General features: G+C 41.0%; 1 protein-coding gene across 9 annotated transcripts in view; it reads right to left on the bottom strand.

The window, feature by feature from the left end:
* The window catches only part of sorcs2 (sortilin-related VPS10 domain containing receptor 2), a 340,016-nt gene that overhangs the window by 2,894 nt on the left and 311,926 nt on the right, over positions 1-25,196 (bottom strand). For 3 of the 9 annotated variants that reach the window (XM_084344677.1, XM_084344670.1, XM_084344678.1), the window contains 17 exons: positions 24,236-24,338; positions 19,789-19,865; positions 19,431-19,522; positions 14,373-14,480; positions 10,487-10,607; positions 10,276-10,409; positions 9,566-9,685; positions 8,861-9,032; positions 8,588-8,774; positions 6,733-6,866; positions 6,355-6,478; positions 5,301-5,413; positions 4,085-4,207; positions 3,822-3,921; positions 3,668-3,715; positions 3,148-3,250; positions 1,182-1,375 (listed from right to left, as the gene is read on the bottom strand). In XM_084344677.1, the coding sequence (XP_084200803.1) occupies positions 1,182-1,375; positions 3,148-3,250; positions 3,668-3,715; positions 3,822-3,921; positions 4,085-4,207; positions 5,301-5,413; positions 6,355-6,478; positions 6,733-6,866; positions 8,588-8,774; positions 8,861-9,032; positions 9,566-9,685; positions 10,276-10,409; positions 10,487-10,607; positions 14,373-14,480; positions 19,431-19,522; positions 19,789-19,865; positions 24,236-24,338 (2,053 nt within the window). Of the gene's footprint in view, positions 1-1,077; positions 1,376-3,147; positions 3,251-3,667; positions 3,716-3,821; positions 3,922-4,084; positions 4,208-5,300; positions 5,414-6,354; positions 6,479-6,732; positions 6,867-8,587; positions 8,775-8,860; positions 9,033-9,565; positions 9,686-10,275; positions 10,410-10,486; positions 10,608-14,372; positions 14,481-19,430; positions 19,523-19,788; positions 19,866-24,235; positions 24,339-25,196 lie in introns of all 9 variants that reach the window. The other 6 variants (XM_084344671.1, XM_084344673.1, XM_084344672.1 and 3 more) reach the window with 6 other exon arrangements.

Here is a 25,196-nt window from a genome sequence, read left to right as displayed (position 1 = left end):
CCTAACCAGTGGGTGACTGTTTGAGACTGTGATAACAGTCCAAAAGTCATAATATGAGACCTGTTGGTCAGGAAGCTTTATTTTGAAAGTCTAACTGGGCATTGCTTGTGATGTATTATTGCTAACTTGGCCGTGGAGCCCTTCATGTGTAAAACTGGTGCAAGAGAAGAAGGCAGAGCATCATAGTTTGAAGCTTAAGGGATTTGACCAAGCTGCTGTATTTCATGAGTATTTTGCCAGATTTGTTGATTCACAGCTCAACACAAGTGTCAAACAATACGAAGGTCCGCTCACCAAAAAGTGCTGCTTGTGGTCAAAAAACTCCACAGGATACCTTTAATGTTTACATCAGCTGGACATCCATGCAACATTCCCAGTGTTGGTCACACTCAGTGATGTAGTGGTTGATAAGAGAGTAACCTTCAGTTATTGTCATGAGGAAGAGAGCCGCCCATAACCATTGACTTTCTACATAAAGATAACTATTCTTTAACTCCACTGTAGTTACAACAATATGCAACCAATTTGTTCATTCTCAAATGAGAATAATTACATTCTTACTACTTCATGATGATATTAATTATTATGGTATAACTAATATCACCATTAAAACAAACTCTGTTAGCCTTCCACTACATCCCAGATAACAAGGCCTTTCATTGCCATCATCATGTTATATCATAACATATCACATTTTTTAACTACAATTGTTACAAATAAAATATAATTTATTAAATACTAATCACATTACACATTAGAACTGTCCTAATTTACCATAGTCCATGATATTTTTGCGACAGTCATAAGCTTGTTGCAAAATACCTGTTTATTCGGTGCCATCATGTTAAGTAAACTCAATTTGACTGCATGAAGTGACAAGTTTATTTCTGTTCTCTTCATACCGCTGTTGACCATAACAAGATATGGCTACATGATTTGAATGTGCATGCAAATGCAGGCTATGACCATAAAGAGCCTATAGACCAACCTCTGAGGCAAAAGAAAATATTTATTTCAGAGAAAAGGGCTCTCAGTAAAACCAGTGATAAGGATGAAAAAGGGGAAGTTCTCCAGTACCTTGGTGTGTGTTAGCTGCTGGTGTTAGTGGCTTGGGTTTTAGTAGCAGTGGTTAGTGGTAGTCCTGATAAGGGAACGGAAGGCGGGGCTACCTCCTGCGTTACCTAGAGTCTGCGAGTCCAGGTCGTCATCGATGAACTCCTCGCCCTGGATGATGTGCTGGGTGTCCTCGCTGTGATTGACGGGGCTGGTCATTTCCTGCTCCTTCTCGTTGTGCATCTGGGCGTAGACGTTGCGGCTCCCCGGAAGCTTCCTGAAAAACAGCGGGGGATAGGCATCCTCAGTCCTAACCCAAGGACTGTGGGATTTGTTGTTTTCGTAAGACGGGGCTGTATTTTTATATTGCATGTTTAAATTTAAGTGACTGTTTGGTGGATGTCTGTGCTCGGGATGCGAGGAGGTGCTGCTGGTGTGTCATTGACGTGAGATAAAAAGCATGCAGTTACACAAGGTTCATCACATACATCTGAATAAAGGGTGTGAGACATTGCAAGATAGGCCTTTTTCAAATTTTCTCAGGGAATAATGTATAGATCTTGGTGAAAAGATCCAGATCTAGTGAGCTTAAACTATGGTTGAGCAGTTATGGGTGGGTTATAATTTACAGTGAGACAGGGCTATCGAGTTAGATATTGATTAGCCTCGACTGAATTAAAGGGGATTGTTGGCCCTTACCGGAGGTATGCGCTCTACTTAATGCCATTCTAGTTTTATCTAGACATTTACGACCCTATCGTAATCGTATCAACGTATGTATCCCACTGCCTTCAGATGAGTGCAGGGATTTACGTTTTTCATACAATTCAAAGCAGATTTGTACAACAGATGACTCATTCATCGATATTAATGCAGACTGCTTTAGTAGTGTTCCTGCTTTCTATATTTTGAACATTAATTTTCAATGCTGATTTAAGCACATCTACTGATTCATTCAAATGGTTTGTGTACATTTCTAAGCATTATTCATGTTTTGCTTTGCATTTGATTCATTTAGTTCACTCTTGTTGTTGATCAAATCAACAGACTGACTGCTGACTGAAGTCGCAATCATGTTTTATACGACCAAAATTCCATATTTCATGACAGGAAATTGTATCCACATTACCCACTCCTTCAAGCTATGTACTTATTGTCATGCACTGGATTCATATTTTAACATGTATAGTCCCACAGCTCACTGTTGATGCGTTGAAACTCAGCTGTTAACTTTGTGGAGTTTAGAAACATGAAGAATCAGTTCAGAGTAAGTTTATAGACTTATAGCTGTGACAAAATCAGGGCAGGGAACTTTTAAAGTGAATTAAGGGTACAATATGTAAGAATTTTAGTTTAAACCATTAAAAAATATCAGCAGAATGTGAAGAAATAACAGTTTTGATGTTATGTCTAAGACATCAATGCATTGTGGGTACAGAGATATCTACTGAAGTTAGCATGCTAACCAGCTGGCCCCTAGCCAATTTGTACCCTGTAACTCTCCGGTGCTCCAGTCTCCCAGTCCAGGCAGAGTCAGCTAATAGGAATTCTAGCTTTAATGGCCAGCTTAGCTAACTAACCAATGGCAGCTGCAATTTACAGCAGTAATTGGCTACTCTGGTAATGTTTCCCCCTATTTGTTTGGAGTTTGAATTCAGGTGGCCTGTTCTTACATATTGCTCCTTTTAATTAAAAAACACAATCATTTTTTAAATAACCAGTTAGAAGCTACAGCATCTCCATATTAGTGGGAACAGAATAAACATAACTCTGATTTAGAGGACAGCTTAACAACTGTATAATTTCTGGGGCCATTCAAACTTGGAGGCCTGAAAATCAAATCACAGGCCAGAAAAACCAAGGAAGAACCACTATCACATCAGAAATGAACACAAAAGACAGCCAAATATTCTGGCATACTGACTAAGAAATATAAGAAAATGCTACTATTTATTTCCATGTTCAGTTAGAAAAGCTGTTTTTTGTTTTTGTCTGTAGAAACTAATCTAAATAACTGTTAAAGTGCTGCTTGATTGCAGCTTTATCTGTCTGTGGTTATTGACCTGTCACAGAACTTTAACATGACTGCCTCACCTTTTGAACTTGTACAGGATGAAGGAGCCGGTGGCGATGATGCTGATTAGGAAAATGACTGCTAGAGCCCAAACACCCGGACCCCCGGCAGCACCGTGGTAGCCTGGGGGGATGACACAAACGGTACAAAAGTTTCATGTTTGCACGATCAGAACATATTTTTGATTCAACCAAATAATGGGAAAATCCAAAAAAGTATATTGAGAAAGAAGACGATCTCGAGTCAAAAACTGCAGGAGCACAGGGACAGAATTGTAGAATGAAGTTCCAAAAACATTCAACTGAACTACAGTTTCTCTTGAAGAAGACGCCTTCCACAAAAAACAAAGCCATTTTAAAGTCAGTGAAGGATAATCAGGCGGATCAAAAAGCACAGGGAAAGGACGGTACAGACGGATTTAAACTGGACAAGATTTGGATTTGTTAGGAAACCAAGAAAGGAAAAGGCGCAGGAATCAAAGAGTGTTTAGGTTAGGTGCATCAAAACAGAAAGCTGCAGGCTTATGGTTCATGAACGCACCAGTCTCCGCTGCTGTAGCTGTTGAGTCATTTGCAATTAGACCTAGCCCTTGGAAATAAATCAATAACATGCAATTATCATTAAGAAACATAAAAAAAATGTAGTTTTAAAAAGCAGACTATGTGGGAAGCAAAGGTATTTGAATATGCAGTACCTGCGTTTGGGTCAGCCAGCATCACCAGAACTTGTAGACCTCCTCGCACCACAAAGCTGACATTGTTGTCATTGAAGGCCTGCATGATGGCTGGAATACGCTGCAGATAAGAAAATATCAAAATAAGGAAAACTATAGCTGCCAACTCGGGGCTTTTGTCCAAAAGTGTGAATCTGTGTCTGTGTCTCTTTGTACTCCAGAACATTGGTGGGTGGGCTGGTGGCTTGTGGGTAAACAAACACTTTCTATGCAAGAGTAGGCACCTTATCAACGAGCATGCTCCTCTTGGCTGGTTTGCTGTCCAGAGGGAGGACGTAAAGATCAGCAGTGGTGGGGAGACCCGGCTTCACCACCGTCACCAGGGACTCCTGCGGGACACCTGTGATCTGAAGTCAGACGGTTTAAAGTCAGTCACATCTTAAAGCTTCACTAATCAATACTTTTATATTCTAACAATGGATCAAATGACCGTTTATCACATATCACTGGTAGTGATGAACCACCACAGAATTAGCCCCCAACACAACTTTTTTAGCCTCATTCATTCTTAGTTCCTGCTCTGGGACACAAACTGCTCTCATCAACCCCATCTCTAAAACAGGCAGCTGTTTCCAGTGAAAAGGCGCAGATGAACCCACCGTATGCTACCTGCCTACCTCATCACAAAATACCAGACAGAGAGCCTGTGAAGTTGACCACAGTGGAACATTTATCATCTAAAGACATTTCTCAGGCACTGATAGGGAGCAAACCAGCAGAATCAATAGGACCCATTCATCAGACAGACACAATACATGGTGTGTCACATTATACATAACCTTGTGTCTTCTGTGTCTTCAGGATATATTTTCTCACATTACAACTTTTGTAAGGTAAAATATAAATTAATATATTGTGCATACATCAAAACTACATTTTACACACTATTTTTCCAACCTATTTTTTGCCATGCTGGCAGTGTGGCAACATTGGTCAGTCTGTTGTCATTTGTTGGAATGGTTTTGAACACAATTTCTAATGTTTTTGGTTGGATTGCCATGAAATTTGGTTTCATTTATACGTCAGACGCACTGTCAACCAGGAGTCCATAGAAAACAATGCTATTCACACCCAGGGTGGAATAGCCAATGTGGCTCAAGTCCCTCCCCTACCAGTGGACAGCCACAGGATCTTATTTTGGAAAAATGTGTAGTAGTTAATGATTTTTGATTTTTATTGTGAGCATGCCGACCTTAGCATTTAGCCTAAAGCACCGCTGTGTCAGCCTCAGAGAGCTGCTATAGCATAAAGTCTTAAATGTCTACTTATTACCTTAATGCATTTCCTAAATGTTTGTTATTTTTCTTTTTGTGTCTGCGTGTGAGGTCTGTAGATGTATTTTTTCTCTATTGGGTCCAATATTACGAACACTAACTTAAGAAAAGCAGGTAAGTTGAAATCATCATCTCGTTTTTAAATCATTTAATCTTAAAGTCCTACCTTAATGAGTATTTTGGTCACCACCTGGCCGATGTCCTCTCTCCACTCTGGGATGTTTGGATTGAATTGGTCCAGGTTCCTGCTGAAGCTCAGAGGGATAACCTGAAAGTTATCTGGGATCAGACAGAACAGGACAGTTAGCAATGATCACAGTCATGATTCAAAAACTCAGAATGAATTATTGCAGCGGTATTCAATCAGCAGCATATAGTGCATATTGAGGGCTGAAGATAAAACAGCCGACAGGACAGAAACAACAGATGTAGAAACAAACTGTAGGTATCTGTCACCTTGGAGGGAATGCGAGCATGCAGATGTACACTGTAGGCATTAACAGAGAGAATTAGCTTGCTAGTGTCCCAAAATATGTGTTGGAATACAGCGTACAAAGATGCACAGAAGGGTCCTCAGTAAATAATTTGAGCAGAATATATAACATTTAGCTGTAATCAAAATGACTTGCTTCAACTGAAGCGGCTCCGAGTGATAATTCATACATGCTGCACAAGTCAACCTCAGTGTTGCATTACTGAGGCTACTGTTTCAAACAGCTGCTATACTATTGCTCTCTTAAGAACCAAAAGCTTGCAGCGTATAAATAAAACAAGGACATCATTACTAAAGAAATCTGACGTAAGTCATCGTGTGACACACTTATCCAACAACAACAGATGAGATCATATAATATATTGAGGCAACAGTAGAAAAATCGATCAGACATGGTTTGTGTCAGCTGTGTCTGAATCAGGCACAGACAAAGAAACTGATGATCTTAATGGCAGCAAGTATGAATAGAAACAGTAATGCTACTTATCAGGTATGGTATATATTTGTGATTATGATCAGGAAAAGGTTTTAGTGTACAGAGCAGTGTAAACTTTAACTGTAATGAACTTCACTAACCAACTCATCTGAAACGTGGACAAAATGTACTGAGATTAAGAACACTGAGCGAGGAAGGCTTTCCTTTCGTTTAGCTTCTAGTCAGTCACTATTTGCAGCGCATTGACCCATCTCATAACCATCAAGGTTCTTTCATATTTCATTGTGGTACCGTAGACTCGGACTGTCCTGGTATCCTGCACCATGGATCTGCCGTTGGAAGCCTGGACAGTGACTGAAACCTCTCCTGTCGCTGGGAAACGAGTCAGCAGGCTGTTCTGCAGAGTCAGAGTAGGCTACGGGAGAAAGTCACAACAGGTTGGTTGTTAGTGAGGTCAACCATGTGAACAGGGAGTCTGAAGTATCCGCCTTTGGCTCTGCGGAGCTTCGCAGGATCTTTAAGCTCAAAAACTCTGCTTCAACCCAGATTCCAGCAGCAGCATGCAGATGTGTTTAGCCATGAGCTACTGTACACTGCATAATAGACAAACAGCAGATAAAGTTAGCAGCTAGCTGGTCAACATGTATTTTGATGTAGTGTGTCCTTTACCCGCAGGTTGTCTCCTATCCACCAATAGAAGACAGTCAAGTTGGCCTCACTGGGAAGAACAACGGCTGTCAGGTTGACCTCCTGGCTTCTCCCAGCGATAGGAACCACTTCCAAGTGCACTTCCTGTAGCGGGGCTGTAAGACACGATTACAGAATTACAAATCAGTTTTATTGAAACACAGCAAACTGGATTTGAGAGGTTTATGATTTAGTTTTTACAGGTCAAAGTTTCAAAAATAAACTACAATTTTCAGACAAAAACTCCCAATAAGAGAAGAACAATGTCTGAGGCCAAACCAATATGATCTTTTCAAAATAAAGGGATGACAGCTCAGTCTGTCTCCCACAAGACTCTTCATTATCAGCTCAAACCCACAGAAAGAAACCAGCTCTCTGATAAGACGGCTCTGTCTTTGTGCAGCTTTAGAACCCAAAGTAAAAGACAAAATTGAATAGAGGAGCGTCTCCAATCCCCACTGAACAGAACACCACAGATTTGCCTTTTATGATACAATTCGAATGTCAGACACGGTCAGTGGCAGGGAATCATTTCTTCCCAGGAAGGGAAAAATAAAATGTTGCTGTCGAAGTGAGAGGTCTGAACTGACAGCACAAAGATGTTTTCATTGTCTTTATCTCTTCCAGTCGTTGAACAAAATGTGGGTTGAAGGAATGTGCAGGTTACTGACATGTTGCGTGGGGTCAAGCTGTCGACTTGAAAATCCAGACTTGGACTCAAATTGCAAAAATGGAGACATCCGACTTCAAACTATCTGCTGTGAGACTTGACTTCCTTCAGACTGAGGAGACCTTGCCAGGGTACAGACCTTTGAATCTGCACACTGCGCTAAAACTGCCATCATAACACCAAACAGCCGTGTTTCAGTTGAGAAAGCAACAATCAGCATCACAGGCAGGACTTGGATCATCACAATGGACTTGTCGCTTCAGGTGTGGCCATCTTAAAAAATACTTTGGAAAGCCTGTCAGGCAAAACAGTGTAGTGTGTTTGTGTGTTGTTTTTTTTGGAGCATTCAACCACTTTTCATAGTATTTTGTAGCTGTTGTTTGAAACGTGCTGCTGGCATCAAATTAAGAATTAGCAGATACTTACAAAAAAAAAGTAAAACATGAATTATATTGTCTTTGTCCTGTTTTCAGTTGAGTATACTATATGTCAAGAAGAATTAGCAAATGATCACTGGTCTGTTTTCTTTATATTGAACGCAGTGTCACAACTGGTTTTGGAATCAGGATTGTAATGAAGTAGTCTATACACATCAACTAGAAGCTCAGTAGTTCCCCTCCTTTCCAGCATATTGCCTATTTACCTCCCTGCCATGGAAAGGTCATTAATTCATGTGCTAATCTCTGCTTCGAGTTATTGAAAGATCTCCTTTTTGCTTTCTTTATATATTAAAGATGATTGTCAATCACATTAATTAATAGAAATAGCCTATTTTTTTATGCCACCCGCCCTGCTTTAACAAGACAAAGGGGCGGCTGAAATTTTTGATAGAAATATTTAATAAAATGATTTAATGTAAATGCTCCTACAGCTTAATCCTAAATCATCTTAAGTGCTGAAAAGACTGCGTGGAATTAGTGAACCGACCCTCAGAGTGTGATCTAACAACTAAAACTGAAATTGAACCGTGTTAGTTCAGTTGAATAAGCTTTGGCTGTATTTATAGTTTTTTTGTCTATCATGACACAAGTCTGCTTTCACATCTGTTGATCTAGGCTAATTTGACAATGATAATAAGGTTCTATAGTCTGAAAAATCACAGAGCTAAAAAGAATCGACATTCCCTCACAGTCTAATAAGCCTGTAAAAACATTCTGTTATGCCGACCTGTGACCTGGATGTACATGGTGGCCTCGTCGTGCCCCGCCATGTTCTCAGCCTTCACTGTGACCTTGTAGACGCCTGGAATTTCATAGCGATGCTGGATGGGCTCATCTGTCACCGTCAGGTTCTGGTAGATGGCCCGAACTCCGTCGCCGAGGTCCACCTGATACTTGGTGCTACTAGTGTCGCCCTGTTAGGAACGGACAAGGACTTTCAGATTCACATTGAATGGAAGGAAGGAGGATTAAACAGACAAGAAAACAACCTTCATCCTACCTGTTCCTGGTGGACGATGAATGTGATGTCATCACCAGGTGCCACGGCCAACATCTGCCCTTTGATGCCGACCCGTAGGCCTTGCGGGGGCAGCAGGGGGCAGTTGTGCTGCTTGGCGCTCTGCTGCTTGTTTAGTCCCCCTTCACACATGTTAGATATCACTTTCCTGTAGCTGAAACACATTAGAGGACAATGCGAGTGTGAGAGTACGGTGGTGTATGGCAAGTGTTTTAAAGGAATAGTTCAACATTGTCGGAAATATGCATATATTCTTTTTGTTAGGGAGTAAGATGATTAGATCAATATAAGCCTCATATCTGTGTGCTAAAGATGGAGCTGGAGGCATTGAGCTTCGAAAAAACACTGGAACTGGTTTGAAACTGGTAATATAATTTCAAAATGATGACAAGGAAAACCTAGAAAACGTATTAACATGTTATAAGACATTTGTGTTATCCAGAGGAAACAGAAATGTGCCGACAATTTTTGGATTTGGGACGAATCACGTAGACACAGCCAAGCTAGCCATTTGGCGCTTGCTTCCAGTCTTTAAGCTAAGCTAAGCTAACCACGTCTTAACTCCAGCTCTGTCATTAGCACAAAAACTGGAGCTTGATACGGTCTCATCATCTCACTGCCGGAAAACAAAATGAATATGCATGCATCCCAACAACGATTTCTTTAAGTCTGTCACTAATTTCTGACCCAGTGCTGGACTCGTAGGTCTGTCCTAGATGGCAGTCTTCGGGGGGTGAATCTGGATCGTGCCAGAAGTCGGCGAAGCAGCGTTTGCCCTCCACATGGGACCGTTCAAAACCATAGTCACTACACACACACACACACACACACACACACACAGAAAGAGAGAGACACAAAGATACGATAGAACAATAGTAAAATTAATGAGCAAAAATACTGACCTAACATAGTAGCACTCTATGGATGTGTGTAATAAAATATTTAATGTTAAATGTAATGTCAGTATAACTGGAATATTTTCAGTGAATTTAAACCAGAGGTGATTTTGGACAGGACAGGCCGGGGCTAGCTGGTTAGCGTGCTAACTTTGTTACATCTCCTCAACACAGTACGCAGACGTCTTTGACATCATGTCAGCACTGTTGTTTCTTCACACTCTGTTGATAATCTTAATTCTTTTTTTTTTATGTTTTCAACAAAAGTCCTGGCCATATATCTTATGCACCTTTAAATAGTGAATAATCAAATACTAAGTTTGTCAGATTGTTTTCATATTTCTTTGCCATTTCATCTAAAACTCTTTTACACTATGTACCAACAATTATTAATGCTGAAATTAGCGTTTGTTGTTCATGTTTGACTCCCTACTGTCTGTATATTCATGATGCAATCTAAAGTATATGTGTTTTCTATCAATCTGTGGAGTCAGCGCTCACCAGTTGAAGTCTCTCTCAGCGCACTGACAGGGTTTGGTGGTGAGAGCCGAGGTGTAGCTCTTTCCTTTGATACAGAATGCTGTCTCCTTCCTTTTCCTGAAACTCCGTTCCTGGCCCATAATGCACTTCTCTCCCTGAGGGTGACCGTGGAAACAAGTCAGTTTGAAGTACATGTTTGTTTGTTTGAACTGTACACGTGTTAATGCATTACCTGCAGGTCTGTGAGCTGCCAGGACTCGTAGTCAGACTCAGTACACTGACGGGGGAAAGACTGCCTGAAATCCACTTTGACCAGCTCCCAGTCTGACCTGTAGCTGATGTGGCCGAACACACTGCGAACACACACCACAGATACAAAAATCAACACACTGTTTCAGGTTATATTCCTCCACATGTGGGCATGCAGCTGTACGCCTAACATAGTGACAAGACAGTGCAAATGTATTTTTTAAAAGACTGAACATTCCTTTGAGGGGCAAAAATTACCTCTCAATGATCATCTAGCTGATATGTTGTTTTCAATTTTGTGTGAAATATTCCTTTAAAGTTTGATTACAGGTAGGACTTCATCACTTGATTAAAGACTCATGAATAACTATATGAATATACTCTCACAGAGCTTCCCCCTCTTCTCCACTAGATGGAGATGTTTTACAGTACAACACAGGCGATGTCTACCATTCCCAGCAGTGACTCCGACATACGTTGCTGTGCCGGTGACGGCTCACGTTCACTTTGCCGGAGTGCAAGGCAAGCACGACTAATGACGCCTTCACTGTCGTCGTAAAGGGAGAGTGATGGATGTCTCAGCTGTGGACTCACATAATGCTGTCGTTTCACATTCTCATCGCTTTATCGCTGCAGCTTCACTTGAACATCTGGTGGTCTGGCTGCTGTTCTCTAGGCTGTTTGTCTTTCAGCTTTATCTTCCTGCCTTTAGTTTCTTCAGCAAAAGTGTATTACTTATTTTTTTATATTTATATTAACATAATGTAACTTAAGTTATGTACATGAAGTATGTATATACTTTAATTTTAACTGAAACCAGGATGTTTTCCTTCACCTAACTATGTTTTTCAGGCGCCTACATCTAACCAAACCAAGCGTACAAAGAAAGTCCAGTTCACCTGTCAATTAGTACACTACAACAGCCACGCTGAACGGTGATAAATGTCGTTTTAGGAGTCACTGATAAATTCATAAACTGCTCATTCATTTAGGTGTGAGGATGTGTTGATAATATCGCTTCCTCTTGACCGCTCCCATCGAGGTCATCGATTTCTTTTCATGCTGTCTTACTTTAAGTCAAACCATTCTGTCTTCATTACTTTCACAGTTCAGCTGTATTTGTAGATTAGTTATATAATCTTATGTTTTTGTGGGCAGATTTTTCAACAGACTTGCAGTTCCACAGTTCAAAGTTCTCCGCTTTTCTGTTCGGGAACATTTTCACATCAATTAAATGGCACCATTGCCCCGTCCTCTGAGGAACATTGTGTTCAGCTTTGAAAGCTTCAAAAGCTATTGCAATATAAAACTTATTTTTATATACTTAAATGGTCCTGCAAACACTGACTCCATTGCATCTGGTGCTTGTGCATAGTTGTATGTTGAAGAGCAAATGTTATTTTTATGTCCGTGTCAAATAAATAACCTAAACTCCAGAAACAGAGCGGAACAGGTAGCATTTTATAGCAATTTTGTGGGTGTGGAAATGCCAGTTCATTAGGGTTGAAATGAGCAATTTACCCCAAGTTGTGTTGTTAAAAGAGTTTGTTGAATCTGACACGGAACATTTAGGAAAGAGATATGATAGAAATATGACATTAATCATGCACGAGGCTCATTGTTGCTGGGAGAACATGTTGCTGTTGAGGATTTATTGGTTTAATGCTTGTGGGGGTACAGATGAAATTCAGTTCAACTTGGTTGTATTTTAATGGCAGCAGAAGTTTCAGAGGCGTACATCTCAACACCTCAGGGCATAAATAGAAATAATCTGCATGGCTATGTACCACGAGGGGCACGACATTTTAAACCCCTCCACATCCCAGTCCATGGGCTTCCACTGGGTGTACAGTATTCTGGTGTGTCACTGCTTGTCTTGCAGTAAAAGTGAAATCTTTTCCTGTGCGTGTTAATTCCCTCCAGCCACAGAGTTAATTTAGCACTTTTTTACTTCTTCTGAATAGCCACTTCAGAGCCACAAGAGCTCTGTTACTCCACAAATAGCATTAAAGAAAACAACATCCAATAACAATGGGAAATTTGTTCCTTTAGTTCCTCTCATTAAAGTCCAGAGCCAAGAATGAGACAACATTACCAGGAATGTGTTTGGAAGTCATCTGCAGGAGAGAATTACAAAAAAGTGTGTGTTTTTCTAAATGTGGTCGTTACAGCACATGATGCTGAAACAGTCAGTAGCAGAATAAGCTGTCATGATGCTCTCATACAGCAGCATGTGCAATATAAGCCCATTGAGAGTCCGCCCAGGCTCTGATATTTGACCAGCTGTCATTAGTATGAGTGGTGGACGATCTCTGCTCCCCCACCTGTCCTTGGTGCTAAGTCACTGCTCAAAGACTTCATTATGGGATGGCAGGCTGCACCGTCAAAAATCGAAACTCAGTGGCAAGGAAATAGACCCTGGCTAATCTGTCAGACATGAGCTGCCCTCAACACCCCTCCTTGGCCGCCGACCCTATCTCGCCAGAGCCAGATGGGCGACGTATATATATGTGTGTGTGTCAACCCAGAGGGTGTGTGTCAGACACATGGCAGATAATAGTGAGTGAGTCTCAGTGTTCAAGTCTTTCCTCCCTGTGTGTATGTATGTGTGTGTGTGTGTGTGTGTGTGTGTGTGTGTGTGTGTGTGTGTGTTTGACCATCTCTCTGCCCTTCTCAGCAGATTACAGCTGGAAGCCGGCCTTATCTCTGGGCATAGGCCTGAAGTCTGAGATGATGTGACAAGTCTCACTCCAGCTAACTTACTGATGGAGAGATTGGGGAAGAAGCGGGAGACAGAGGGGGGAGACTATATTTCTTAAAAGATATGAACTCTTGAAGCTTATATCAACCGTCTGAAGCTGCCGATAGCTGACATTCTGTGTCAATATTCTTCATTTTTGACCAATTTCCGGACAAAACATTGGCAGCGTTGAGGTCTTTGCTTCACCAGAAGTCAAGTAAGGGATTAAGAAAAATCTCAGTTTATAGCTACTACAAGTAACACATTTTTTGTTGATTGTTTTGCCCCTGTGGTCAACAGGTGATGGTGGTGAAACAACTCTGTTTTAGTGCCGTATCACCAGCTTCCTTCCTCAGTTGCTGCTCTGCCCAGCTCTTCTAGCACAAGCACTACTAAGCAAACATCTTTTGTTAAAGAAATTAGTATTGTGCAATAAATTCCTAGAAAAAAACTTGCACTGATCATTTTTAGAATACATAACCTACGTCATATCAAAAGTCACCAGCTGACGTCTTAGCAGTTATAAAAGAACCTGAACCAGACTACAGATCTAAGCCTGGTGAAGCCTGACAAAGAGCCCAGCAGAGACACACAAAGAAAGGGAGACAGAAACACAGAGTGCACAAATAAAGAACAGAACTATAGAAATAAAATGTCAGAGTGAAGAAAAGCAAGACGGGGCCGGGGGGCAGAGGGCACGAACAAGCCTCCTCTACCCAACAACCTCTGCTGTAATAGCAATCAAACCCTCTGGAGGTGAAGAAGGAGGATGGATTTGCAGGAAATCAGGAGACCAGCTGCTGAAAGCACCACAAAATTGGGCACCTTGCTTTAACAGATCAAGAAAGAATTGTTGTGATGGGAGAGAAACTTCATTCATCAAGTATGAGGAGGGTACAAAAGGGTTAATCTGTAGTTGTAGGAGAGAGTGTTTTAATTTATCCTTCCATACAGCTGTCTCAATTTCAGTATGCTTAGAATATTGGCTCAGATTTGGAAATGTAGGGATTTACAGTCTTATGACCATCTGCAGTGAATTCAGCTGAACCTATACAGACTTTCATTTTATTATTCCAACAGCAGTCCTGAGATGGAACATTTCTCATGTTGAAATCGTGATTCTACTCACGTCATGACCAGGGTCTCGTCTCCTGGCTCGCTCAGGAGTCCATCGACGAACACGGAGGTGCTGGTGAAGTTGTGAACAGTCCACGTCCGTCCTTCATCAATACTAAACCTGTGGAGAAACAGGCAGCGCTCCCAATCACCAATACGCAAACAGAGACAGCGATTAAAGTCTCAGGATGGAGCCTCACTCTGGTCAGTAATGGACATATTTCAAAAAACACATAGGGTGCCAGGGAACTGATCATTTATCTGCACCTTACTACACAGCTTACAGGAGTAAATATAGTGTCATACTCATGCTCAGAGTGAACTCACTTACTACATTATTTTGTGGGGTTACAGGTGAGGATTACCTAAACAAAACCTCAGTTAATGACCCAAAGACAAAATTCACAAAAGAGAGAAATAAAAGATGCAAGAGAGATCATGTGACAAAGCTGTACCGTGGCCCTCTGGACTAACAGGACATTTCCACAGGTAGAAAGTTACAAATGATCTAAATAAAATAAATGTTAATAAGTGCTTTTTTCCAGCAAAACAGTATTTAGTATTTGAGTTTCCTTCAAATCCAAACTCAAAATGACAAGTCTGACACAGACAAAGCGAGCCATCTGCTCCGCTTTATTCACTGTGCCTACGACTCCTGCAGTTAACGCTGGCAGCAGGGCTGAGTAAATGTGACTGCGTGATGGAGAGGGATCAATGTGGAATCGAGCAGAGTGCGGCTCACACTACAGGCTGTGTTTGGTAATGATGTGCTAACAAGGACTACAATGTGATAATCAGGTAAACATGCACAATTACAAGGAAACCGAACGGGTAAACAGAGCTACTGAAGAGTCTGTTGCTATGGCAAAGGCCTCAGTATGCCTCAAATAAAGCGGTCGTCAGATCGTCTGACAGCGTCTGAAACCAGGCAGCAGGAGGAGGCTATGACGGTAGGCTTCTCCCCCCGACCTTGTGGCTATTTGGAACAACTATAAACAGTTTCACCCTTATAACAGACATGAGCACACACAATAACATGGGATCAATTTGTTAGAAGCATACTGGGGCTTTAAATGTGTTATTTATAAGAAATGGCCAGAATTCAAAAGTAGTTTAAAACTATAGGGGGCAGCATAACGACTTGCTGCTGATCACAGCTATCTCTAGCTGCCAATAGCAAGTATCTCAGTTAGCCGTGGAGCTATGCGGTCCCATTAGCTGACTGGAGTCCGCCTGCACAGAAAAATGATGGGGGAGTTCCAACCGACAGATGCCAGTTTGAAGACAGGGGACACAGTGTGGTGGTGATTTAATGCGGCTCTGACCAGGACTATGACTCTGGTGATGAGACAGCAGGCGGGCCAGGAGAGTAATGACGCTGTGGGTGACAACAGTGTGAGGAGCCATCTCCATCTTTCATCTATAACACTGATGAGTTATCCTTGAGCAAGGCACTGCACCACCCATTTGATCCATAAGGCATCAGCTGGCGACTACAGCCCTCTCCATGTCGATGTCCTCAGTCACCCATCCAATTATATCTCATTTCCTCCAGCTAATACCCGAGGAATGATTAGAGATGGATGGAGCGATAACCCTGTAATCAAATAGATTAGCAGGCCAAACTTAAAATTACACTCCATGCCACACACCAGCCATTACTCCATTGCTGTAAAGAAACCTTAAACAAGACTTACTCTACGTGCAGCTAACCATAAAACATAAACGTACATAACACAATCCTGTCCAACCAGCATGTTTGCCATGGCATCTCATTTCCACGCCTGCAAGCTTTTCATAATTAACTGATATGAATGCATTGTGTGAGTTACCCCTTGAAAAAAAACAATATATATACATATATATATGAGTGAGTCTATGAGAGGAGCTGGGGGACTATCTCAAATGATTTGAGTGTGTGTGCGTACAGGCACAGTTGTCGCTTTCAGAAGTCTAGATGCTCTGCTTCTCAAATGGCCGTGAAAATGGCTGTGCTTTGATGCACACAGTTGTAGATATCCTACCCCGCTTGGGAACATGCTGTAAGTATTTCAGAGAGTCAAAAGGCGCTGCACAGTCGGAGAATAAGTTTTGTCGGAATGTGGACAGAATTTTGGGAGTATCGCGAGTGTCCTAACGCTGAGGACTTGACTTTGTGAAGGAGCATCTCAGGTCAAGAATGGCTCCTAGCAAGACAAGTACTGACTCTCCTCTAAACTCTCTCCTGCCGTGTCCTCGGTCTCTCTCTGTCTATTGCTGTATTCCTCTTTCCATGTCCTCCTTGCCCTATCCTTCTTTGCTGTCAGCTATGCTTACTTCTGTCTGGGAGGTCAAAGCAGGCCACACAGACTCATTAAAAAGCTTATCTTACATGGGGAAAACTCCACACTAGATCTTGTACGAAGAGAAAAAAAAAACATTGCTGCTGCCCTGGTTTCTATCAATCTGGCAAAGCAGCTGGATTTGTGAGAACGTGAATCCATCTTGCCAGGCTTCAAGCTATGCGATTATGGCCAACACACGGGTTGAACCAATCAGCCTCTTTTGAGGAACAGCTGGCAGCTACGGATGTATTTTAGACAACAATGGCGGCTCTATACCCTCAGTTGTATCAGGAGAGTAAAATTCAGTGGAAGAAGTGCAAAGAAAGGCACTGAAGACTTTTCCTGATGGAGGAGATGTTTTTGCTCCTCTGGCCTCGGTAAGAGTTTGGTTTACCAGCTGGCTCTGCTGGTGGTAGTGCTCTACTGTTGATCTGATTGGTCAAAGTTAGCCCATGATAGATTGTGATAGACAGATTAGTCCAATCACCTACAGAGTATTTTTTTCCCCCTGCCCTTTTCCAAATGGTTTGTTACACATAACCATCTGGGAAAGATGACATGCTCTCTTGTATTGAATTTTGGGCAAACATTAGGCTAATTCCTAATTCCTTTTATATGTTGGGAGATGTGGCGACATTTAGGTTTTTATGAACTTACTCGGATACATAAGTCCCACTTTGTGTGTAAAATCTGCCTCAGAGCTATTGTGAACCAAAAAAGCATTAGCCGTTTTCACCCTTGACTATGAAAACTGAAAAAGGGAGCTCAGATTTATCTGACTGCTTGTATTAATTAGTGAAAAAGTAGCCATGTGCAAAGATACTGAAAATCAGGGTGTGATACATTGAGATGCATCAAGATAAACTGAGGTCATTGTAGATTTCCATCTCTAGACCTTATCATGTCAGTTGATGTGCTTTAGTAGTGCATATTCCTGTATTCTCACAAACATCTATGAATAATCCAACCTGAATATTTTCGAGCCTTCCTGTGGTTTGGGGCCACAGGGTTTTGTTGGCCATTAAAAGTACCGAAAATGGGGCCTGACATAGTAAAAGGATTAAACTTTTCAAAAGGCTACTAAATGATCTTTTACCGATCTGCTGGAGAGCAGCTGGGATTAAATCACTCACATAATTTATCCCCTTCTATAAAAAGCTGTGGTCTAACAGGATGTCAGTATAACAATAAAGTTGCAGTTCCACAATAGAGACAAGTAAGCCAGCTAATTAGAGCAGGCGTCCAACAGAGACATGTACCGAAGATGTAAAAAAATCAATGTGAAAATTACTGGAATAACAGTGCTGTTCCATTATTAGTTTTTTGGCTTGAGAACAATGCTTTGCAGTCTTCACAGCTAAAACATGTCGCTCTCACACATAACACTGGAAGAAAGACTGAGTGGGGGTCGTGTAACTACAATAAGAACAAGAGTTTCTGGCTCCAAATGGTGGCTAGGGACAGCTTTGGAAACCAGCAGTCTCAGCACCTGATGAGGTGGTAACATTATGGTTATTTTGTATAAAAGTATGCTCATTTCACTGCTATGAATTGTCTTTCTTACAGAACACTCTCTTATGCCTTCACTGCTTGCCATGGCTGATTATGGGATGTTTTCCACTGCACTGCCAGGGCCTTTGGGGTTATTGATTTAGTTGAGGCATGAAGGAGGGAAAAATGTGAAGGACAACACTCCACGGTCGTTCACCGAGAGACCGATGAGGGCCCATCTAAAAGGTCATTTGATTTAGGTGATAAATGTTTTTCTGAGGACTCCCTTATCTATGGTTTCTCATTAATTCATCCTTATTTATTAAGGTCGATGAGATAACATCTTGCTGAGCTTGAAATTGTCTGCATGAGCTGTGGGTAGGGACGGGGATGATCTTAAATGATTTTGAAGGGTACAGTGCTGCACCGGGGAACTAACTGATCTTTCCCTGCGCTCTAAAAATATATGGAATGTGCTCAGCTCACATTGAGCTTTGAAGCCTGTCGGTAAACTTCATGCTAATATTTTGGGCTTTGATGGGCCAGGTTGTCAGCAATAGTGACGTGTCATGTTTTATTCTTAGACTGTGTGACTTCACGTACTGAATTATGACTATTTAATTTAATGACTTCACAGTGATGCGATAATGGAGAAGCTTGCTGTATATTAAACTATTTATCAATGTTGTCAGGCTTCACTGTGATTGGAGAGTGATGAAATCAGTGATGTCCCTGGCTGAGAGTGTATTTATTCTATCTAATAATCTAACAATCTATATTCCACTGCACCCAGCTCTTTTCTATTTTGCACTGCCATCCTCATCAGAAAAATTACCCTTTTAGGTTGACTATGAAAGCACATTAATATGACCCATGTTTACATTTCTTCTTAGGTGGAGACCTCTAGTGGCTGTAGTAATTATTACGGCAGCAAAAGAGAAAGTCAGTTGAAGTAGAATAAAGGGCCATGGGACTCCCTAAAATCTTTTTCACCCGGGATCAGCGCCTCACGTCCTCACACAGAGTGTTGTGTGCCTGATACGCATGCTCATCGGCTCGCATTGGGTGTCTTGTCACCTGTAACCTCAAACACCGCCCCCAAATAGTTAATCAATCTGCATCTTATCTGTCATATCAGCGGTGGATGACAATAAATGGTTTAAATAAAAAGTTAACAATAATAATTTCACTCTCTTGAATGACGTTTCACAGCAGAAAGGATTGCTATGCATAGGGTGACATAACAGGGATCTTACTTGAGTATCTTAAGGGGAATAGAGGTGTCCTTGATGGCAACAATGACCCCACCATGGTCCAAGTAGAGAATGTGATGCTCCTCCTCGAAAACCTTGAAATGTGTGACATAAAAAGGTTTTCTTTCAAATCACGGAAAGCAGAACATTTTTAGCGCTATTGACAAATATTCAAAATAGCACAAACCATACTTTGGTGTACAGTTTGGAGTAAAAGAAGACTAGACTTGTAACACTGGATTTTGTAACTCCCCAGACTGTGTAACTTTCATGAAAGCAGAGGTAACGTACTGTATAGAGAAGATTAGGAGAAAGACGTCTTTGAGGGAAAAAAGAAGCATCAAGGGAGGACATGACTTACCTGTCTCCACGTCTTCCCACAGTCTGAAGTGATGTACATCTCTTCCTTATATTCCACTAGCTTGGAGCCAAGGTTACCTGAAGGAAAGAGGAGGAATTTAAAATTTCATCAGGCAGGGAGGCTCATATGAAGCATGCAACAACAACAGATTCAAAGAGAACAAAGAACACAGAGAGAGCCGCTGTGAGGAGACTATACATAATAACCAAGCAGAGAGGAAGTCGCAAAGGTTGCAGATTCTGCGTTATATGTCCCCTTTTTCTTGTTTTACTTCTCTTTTGAACAATTTTCCATATGGGAAGGGGCCTTGGAAAAGTCTATCAACCAAAGAAACCAAAGACTGTTAGTATGGAGGCCCAAAACTGCCCAGAGAAGAAAACATAAATGATAAGGTTCGGAATAATAAGTCAAAATACTGCCTTTCTAAGAAATACATGGCACACTAAATCATAATTATGTGAAAATAAGTCCCATACTTTTGATTTGACCTTTGATTGAAGTGAAATGTTTGATTTATTATGTGTAGTTTTGTCTTTGCGGACAAGAAGATGCAAACCTTTGTTCAAAAGATGGCATACAACGAAGTCATTTTAGCAGTTCATCACTTTAACCTTTTAACATTCAACAGGATTATGCAAACTGTGAACATTTTATTTTCTCACTTGGAGAAAAAACGTGGCGGAGCGACCTATCAACTATGGCCACGCGCTTGTGAAACGGGAAGGAGGGAGAGAGGAAGTAACGTGAAGCTTAGCACAAAGATTGTTCATGAGACCCAGATCATGAGTCCAAGTCAAGTCTCAAGTCTCTCATGGCTGTAATGAGCGTTCTATCACTTGCTGTATGCTATCTGGTCTGCTTAGAACACTGCATAACTATATCTAAGGAAGTCAGAGCATGTTTTGTGTTATTATCACTCCTTTACTTATTAGCATACAGTATCAGCATTGATCAGTTTTTTGGTATGATCACTTCAAACAGGCTTATTGCATTTCAATAATAAAAAACAAAACAAAACAAAACACAATATTAACTTGGATTAAAACATCTTAAGCAGCCCAATGAGAGAGACTGACTTCTTTCTCATGCATATATGACTTATTGCCCTGATATGATCCTATGGAAGCACATTTCTGCCAGTTAAAGACTAATAATGCATGAAAATTTTGCCTAGATTAAAAATGTATATACATATTTCCATGGTAATTAAACTGTTTCCACAGGCCGCAGACCTTATACTGTAAGTATAATGAACTTAATGTATAAATGTTGTGGACTTTCCCTTTAAAAAGTCATGACTTCAACTTACCGTGAGTATTTTTTGTAATGTTTTAGAAGCAAATGGAATGAAAGGAAATGGGCTTCCACAGTGGACAGAGAGATGACCTAGATAGCTTATTTCCACTATCTCATAAACAGACACAGGCAGCTCAATTATTCTCTTTTCAGGACTTCTGGTTGTTCTTTTTTTTTTCTCTTACTGTCAGGACAAACTCTCTGCACAAACAAACACGGTGAAGAATTCAATAAGTGAAATTGCTGGTGGTTTAGTGGAATCCTCTGTGTGTCAGAGTGCCCAGGCATGTCTTGTTTTATACTCCACCACTGCACAGACACAAAGCACCACTTGTGTCAAGGCTCCTCTCAGGGTAAACGGAGGTCTGTCTCTGGAGGAGTGACACTTTTTAGTTCAGCCACCAGGACTGTTTGCATATAATGGAAGTGTCATTGTAGAAACTGCAGATAAAAACAAACCGCACAGCTGGACACACACACAAGCTCACACATGGGCATATAATAAACAAACACTGCCACACACACATACTGACACATTTCTTCATATTAACCTTTGATGCTCGATTTATTTGATCCCAATCATTTTTTAATAGGAATACAACAATACCAAAAACGTACAGTTGTGTATTGTAAAGATAAATAGTCCATGATATATATCTAAAAAACAAAAAAAAAGATGACTTAAACCAGGGGTCACACTGCTGCAATTTTAAATATGTCAGGGAGTAGTTTTATAAAGTCGCAGGGAGTAATGACCAAGAAAGAGCTGTTAGATGAAGAGCTGCAGGTGACCTGCACACCTCCAACTCAGGTAATCCCTTTCCCTCAATAACGCTGACAGGCTATCTGTTATCACTGAGTTTAAATCCCACATATTGCCAAAAAATCTTCTGCTGTCACCTTGTCAGTCAGCTCTCCCAACTCTCTCCAAGCTAAAAGTGAAATGCGACTCCTGTTACTCTGTGCTGCGACCCTTCTGCGGGCCCCGCTGCACGACGTAGACACTTCCGGTAGTTTGCAATTGGAGCGTTTGTTGTCGGACTGTTGATTTTTTTAAATGTTAGATGACGGTGGGGGTAGTGTGCAAGTAATTTAATCGGCGTAAAACTTTGGAACCAGCAAGCCTAGTGCAAGGTTCAAATCTGTGATTTATAAGGAGAAAAAAAAAGATTTTCACTGTTAAAAACTTATGTGCATACAGATGTTTACTGCTGTTTGTTTAGTATATATGAAGAAAATATGAGCAGAAGCGCTGGCAGGTGTCTGGCATACATAAATAAGTAAGAATTAAAGTACAAATGTACTTCATTTATTCTTCCTCTAGCTGATTCGCACATGTTCTTAGCACACAGGCAGGTATATTTTCTGCTAGAGGAACAGCACTCGCACTGAATCTGGTTAGCTTAGCTCTGATGCCGCCTCTTATTTCACCCTTCCTGGGGCGATCGCATCGCTTTCAGTGATGTTTTGTCCTGCTAGTCTGGCTGGCTGCTGGTCACGGTCTGTTGCACTTAATCCAAACCCCACACTATCTTTTCCAATGTTGATGCGTGCATCTCTATTGTAGGCAAAGTGTGTTTCAGTAGAAGGGGGCATAGACGTGAAAAAAATAAGTCTATCAAATATGTAGAGAGGATTAAAGGAGCTACTGGCCAGCAACAGTGCATACATACATACACATATGCACATTCACATGTGTGTCCACATTTAAGACAGTGGTGTTGCACTGTGGGGGGCACCAAATCACACAAAGTGCCAATATCTACATAATGTTGAGATGGCAGAGAGGACAGCATTAACTTTGTGGAAATATTCCCATTATTTTAAATTCTGGGTGGAAAGGACAAGAACAACATCACAGTGAAATGCAAGTTTAATTGTTTCTATGCAGTATGTGTTTTTTTTGTTGTTGTTTTTAAATACTTTCATTGTATTTGTGCTTTTATCATTTCTGTGTAAACACTCATAGTTTAAGGGTTCATTAGTTGAATTTGTAAACATCATATACTGGCTGTAAGAGCCTGTGTTGTATTGTTGTGCCTCTGTCCAGTACGCTGTCACATTGTCAGGAAAATAAACAGCTGTAAATGTTTTATTGCGTCTGTCTATAATGTCTTCAGAAACACACTTAACTGAAATGTTTTTGCAATACAAGAGAAAGTTTCCAAATGAGCATGTCGGTCCAGTTTGAAGTCTTGGAGCAGAGCATAAGCCTCCTGCGTCTCCTGCCTTCCTGTGTCTGTTCCCCAGTCCTCGTGTGTTCCCCATGGCTTTAGGGTTTGTCCTCTGTTCTGTATTACTGGTTGGTTTTCTGGATTCTCCTTGCTGCCCATTTGTCACCTGCCCCTTTGTTACTTGCATTTTGGAATCTGGATTTGGACGCTGAACTACAGCTGTCCTTAATGCTTGCCTTTTTTTTGTCCTCCACAGTAGTGTCTATTTTAGAACTTTAGTAGGTTTCGATTAGCATGATGGTGACAGTGTCTACAGAGACAGCAATATCCACACTAAATAAAATACTACATCACATAATAATCAAGTATAATAAAAAAAATAACCCGCTAGGTAATAATGCCTATTGATTTTAATAGCTCCATTCAACTTCACAAAATAAAACATCATCAGAAAAGATGTTGCTTCGGTAAAATCAACCAAGCCTCTCACACCATTTTAGCCATTTCTGGACTAAAATGACTATCTGATGTTTCTCAAAAATATACTGACTTTCAAAAGTCAGCTGAGCTGCAGGCTGTAGCTCAGTTCTGCACCGGTGAAGACATCCAATACAGATCACAGTTGAACCAACAGTCAAACCAAACAATGTATTGTGAAAGAGCAACGTCTGCTTTGCTTGTCTTCAAGCCAATTTAAGTTATGCTTGGGTTTCAGTTTCTGCACAGTATGATTTTCTTTTCTCTTCACAAAAATTGGGGCTATAATTTTTCACTATAGGCAACTGCTAAATTCTATCAGTCTTTATTAAAAAGAAAGTACTGTTGCTGCTTCTGTAGACATAGATCTTAAATTCCTGCTCGATGTTTCAACCAGAAACATTAACTGTATTAACAAATAAAAAAAAGATGCACAAATGTCATGTGGAGAGAAGGTAACACAGTCACAAGCAAAAGTAGTTTTTGCTCTGTACACTCACCAGCGCCCATGATGAGACCTGGAGCAGAGTCTTTGGTGTGGACAGTCCCGGAAACGTAGGGGTTGTCCGCCCAGCGCAGGTGGAGGTGGAGGTGACACTCCGGCTGCAGAGCAGAAACATGTGGAGTGAAATCAAAGTGAGGACAGAATGTGCTCGTCATTCTCCAACAGTATCTACCTCGATCCACCATCTAATAGGCTGTTTCACAGTGGATTTGAAACAATGAGCATTAACACATGAAAATGTCACTTCAGTGAAATGGTTTGTGAACTGAAGACAGTCATGTTTAATGAGTCTTACCACACAGATACCTGATAATCCCGCTGCAAATACAGCTCAGTGTGGGGATTCAGTGCTGTTAATCAAATCTAACATGGTCTTTAATGGAAGCTAATTCATTTCACACAGGAGAGTGAGACAGTGCAAACAATTGTCAGGGGGAGAGTTGTTCTGGATCTTGCTGCCGTTCTGCAAATCATAATATGATAGTGTGCACATTATGTTGTATTCATCAGAGGGGAATTTCTTTTATGAGAATTCATTTAAATGACGCATCGTATCTGCAAAACTATATTGGAATATGTGAAACATAACAGTGTTAAGTCGTGGGGTCCAAAAGTCTGAGACCACTCAAGACACTTCTATTTTGCATCTGTTTGTTTTATTACAAACAATATCACTTTAACAATACAGTACAAATACTTCTCCACAAATCTCAAGGGTGTAGCATGTCTGAAGAATGCAGTGTACTTCTCCTTGGTCAGGGTGGAGTCGGTCAAACAGCCCCAGACTTGAATATTCCCACCAGCGTGTTTCTCTGTGGGCTTGAAACTTCTGTTCGTCTCCCTACATACACCCGTCTGTTACTGCTATAAATCTCTAACTTGGATTCATCACTAAAGAGGACTTTTTTTTCCCCCAGTCATCCAGTGTTAAATTCTAGTATTTCTTGCCTACTTTT

This window comes from Pagrus pagrus (genome assembly GCF_965226575.1).
Source record: "Pagrus pagrus genome assembly, chromosome: 22".
Classification (NCBI taxonomy): Eukaryota; Metazoa; Chordata; class Actinopteri; order Spariformes; family Sparidae; genus Pagrus; species Pagrus pagrus.
The sequence above is the reverse complement of the archived record's forward strand: the minus strand, read 5'-3'. Positions and strand labels throughout refer to the sequence as shown.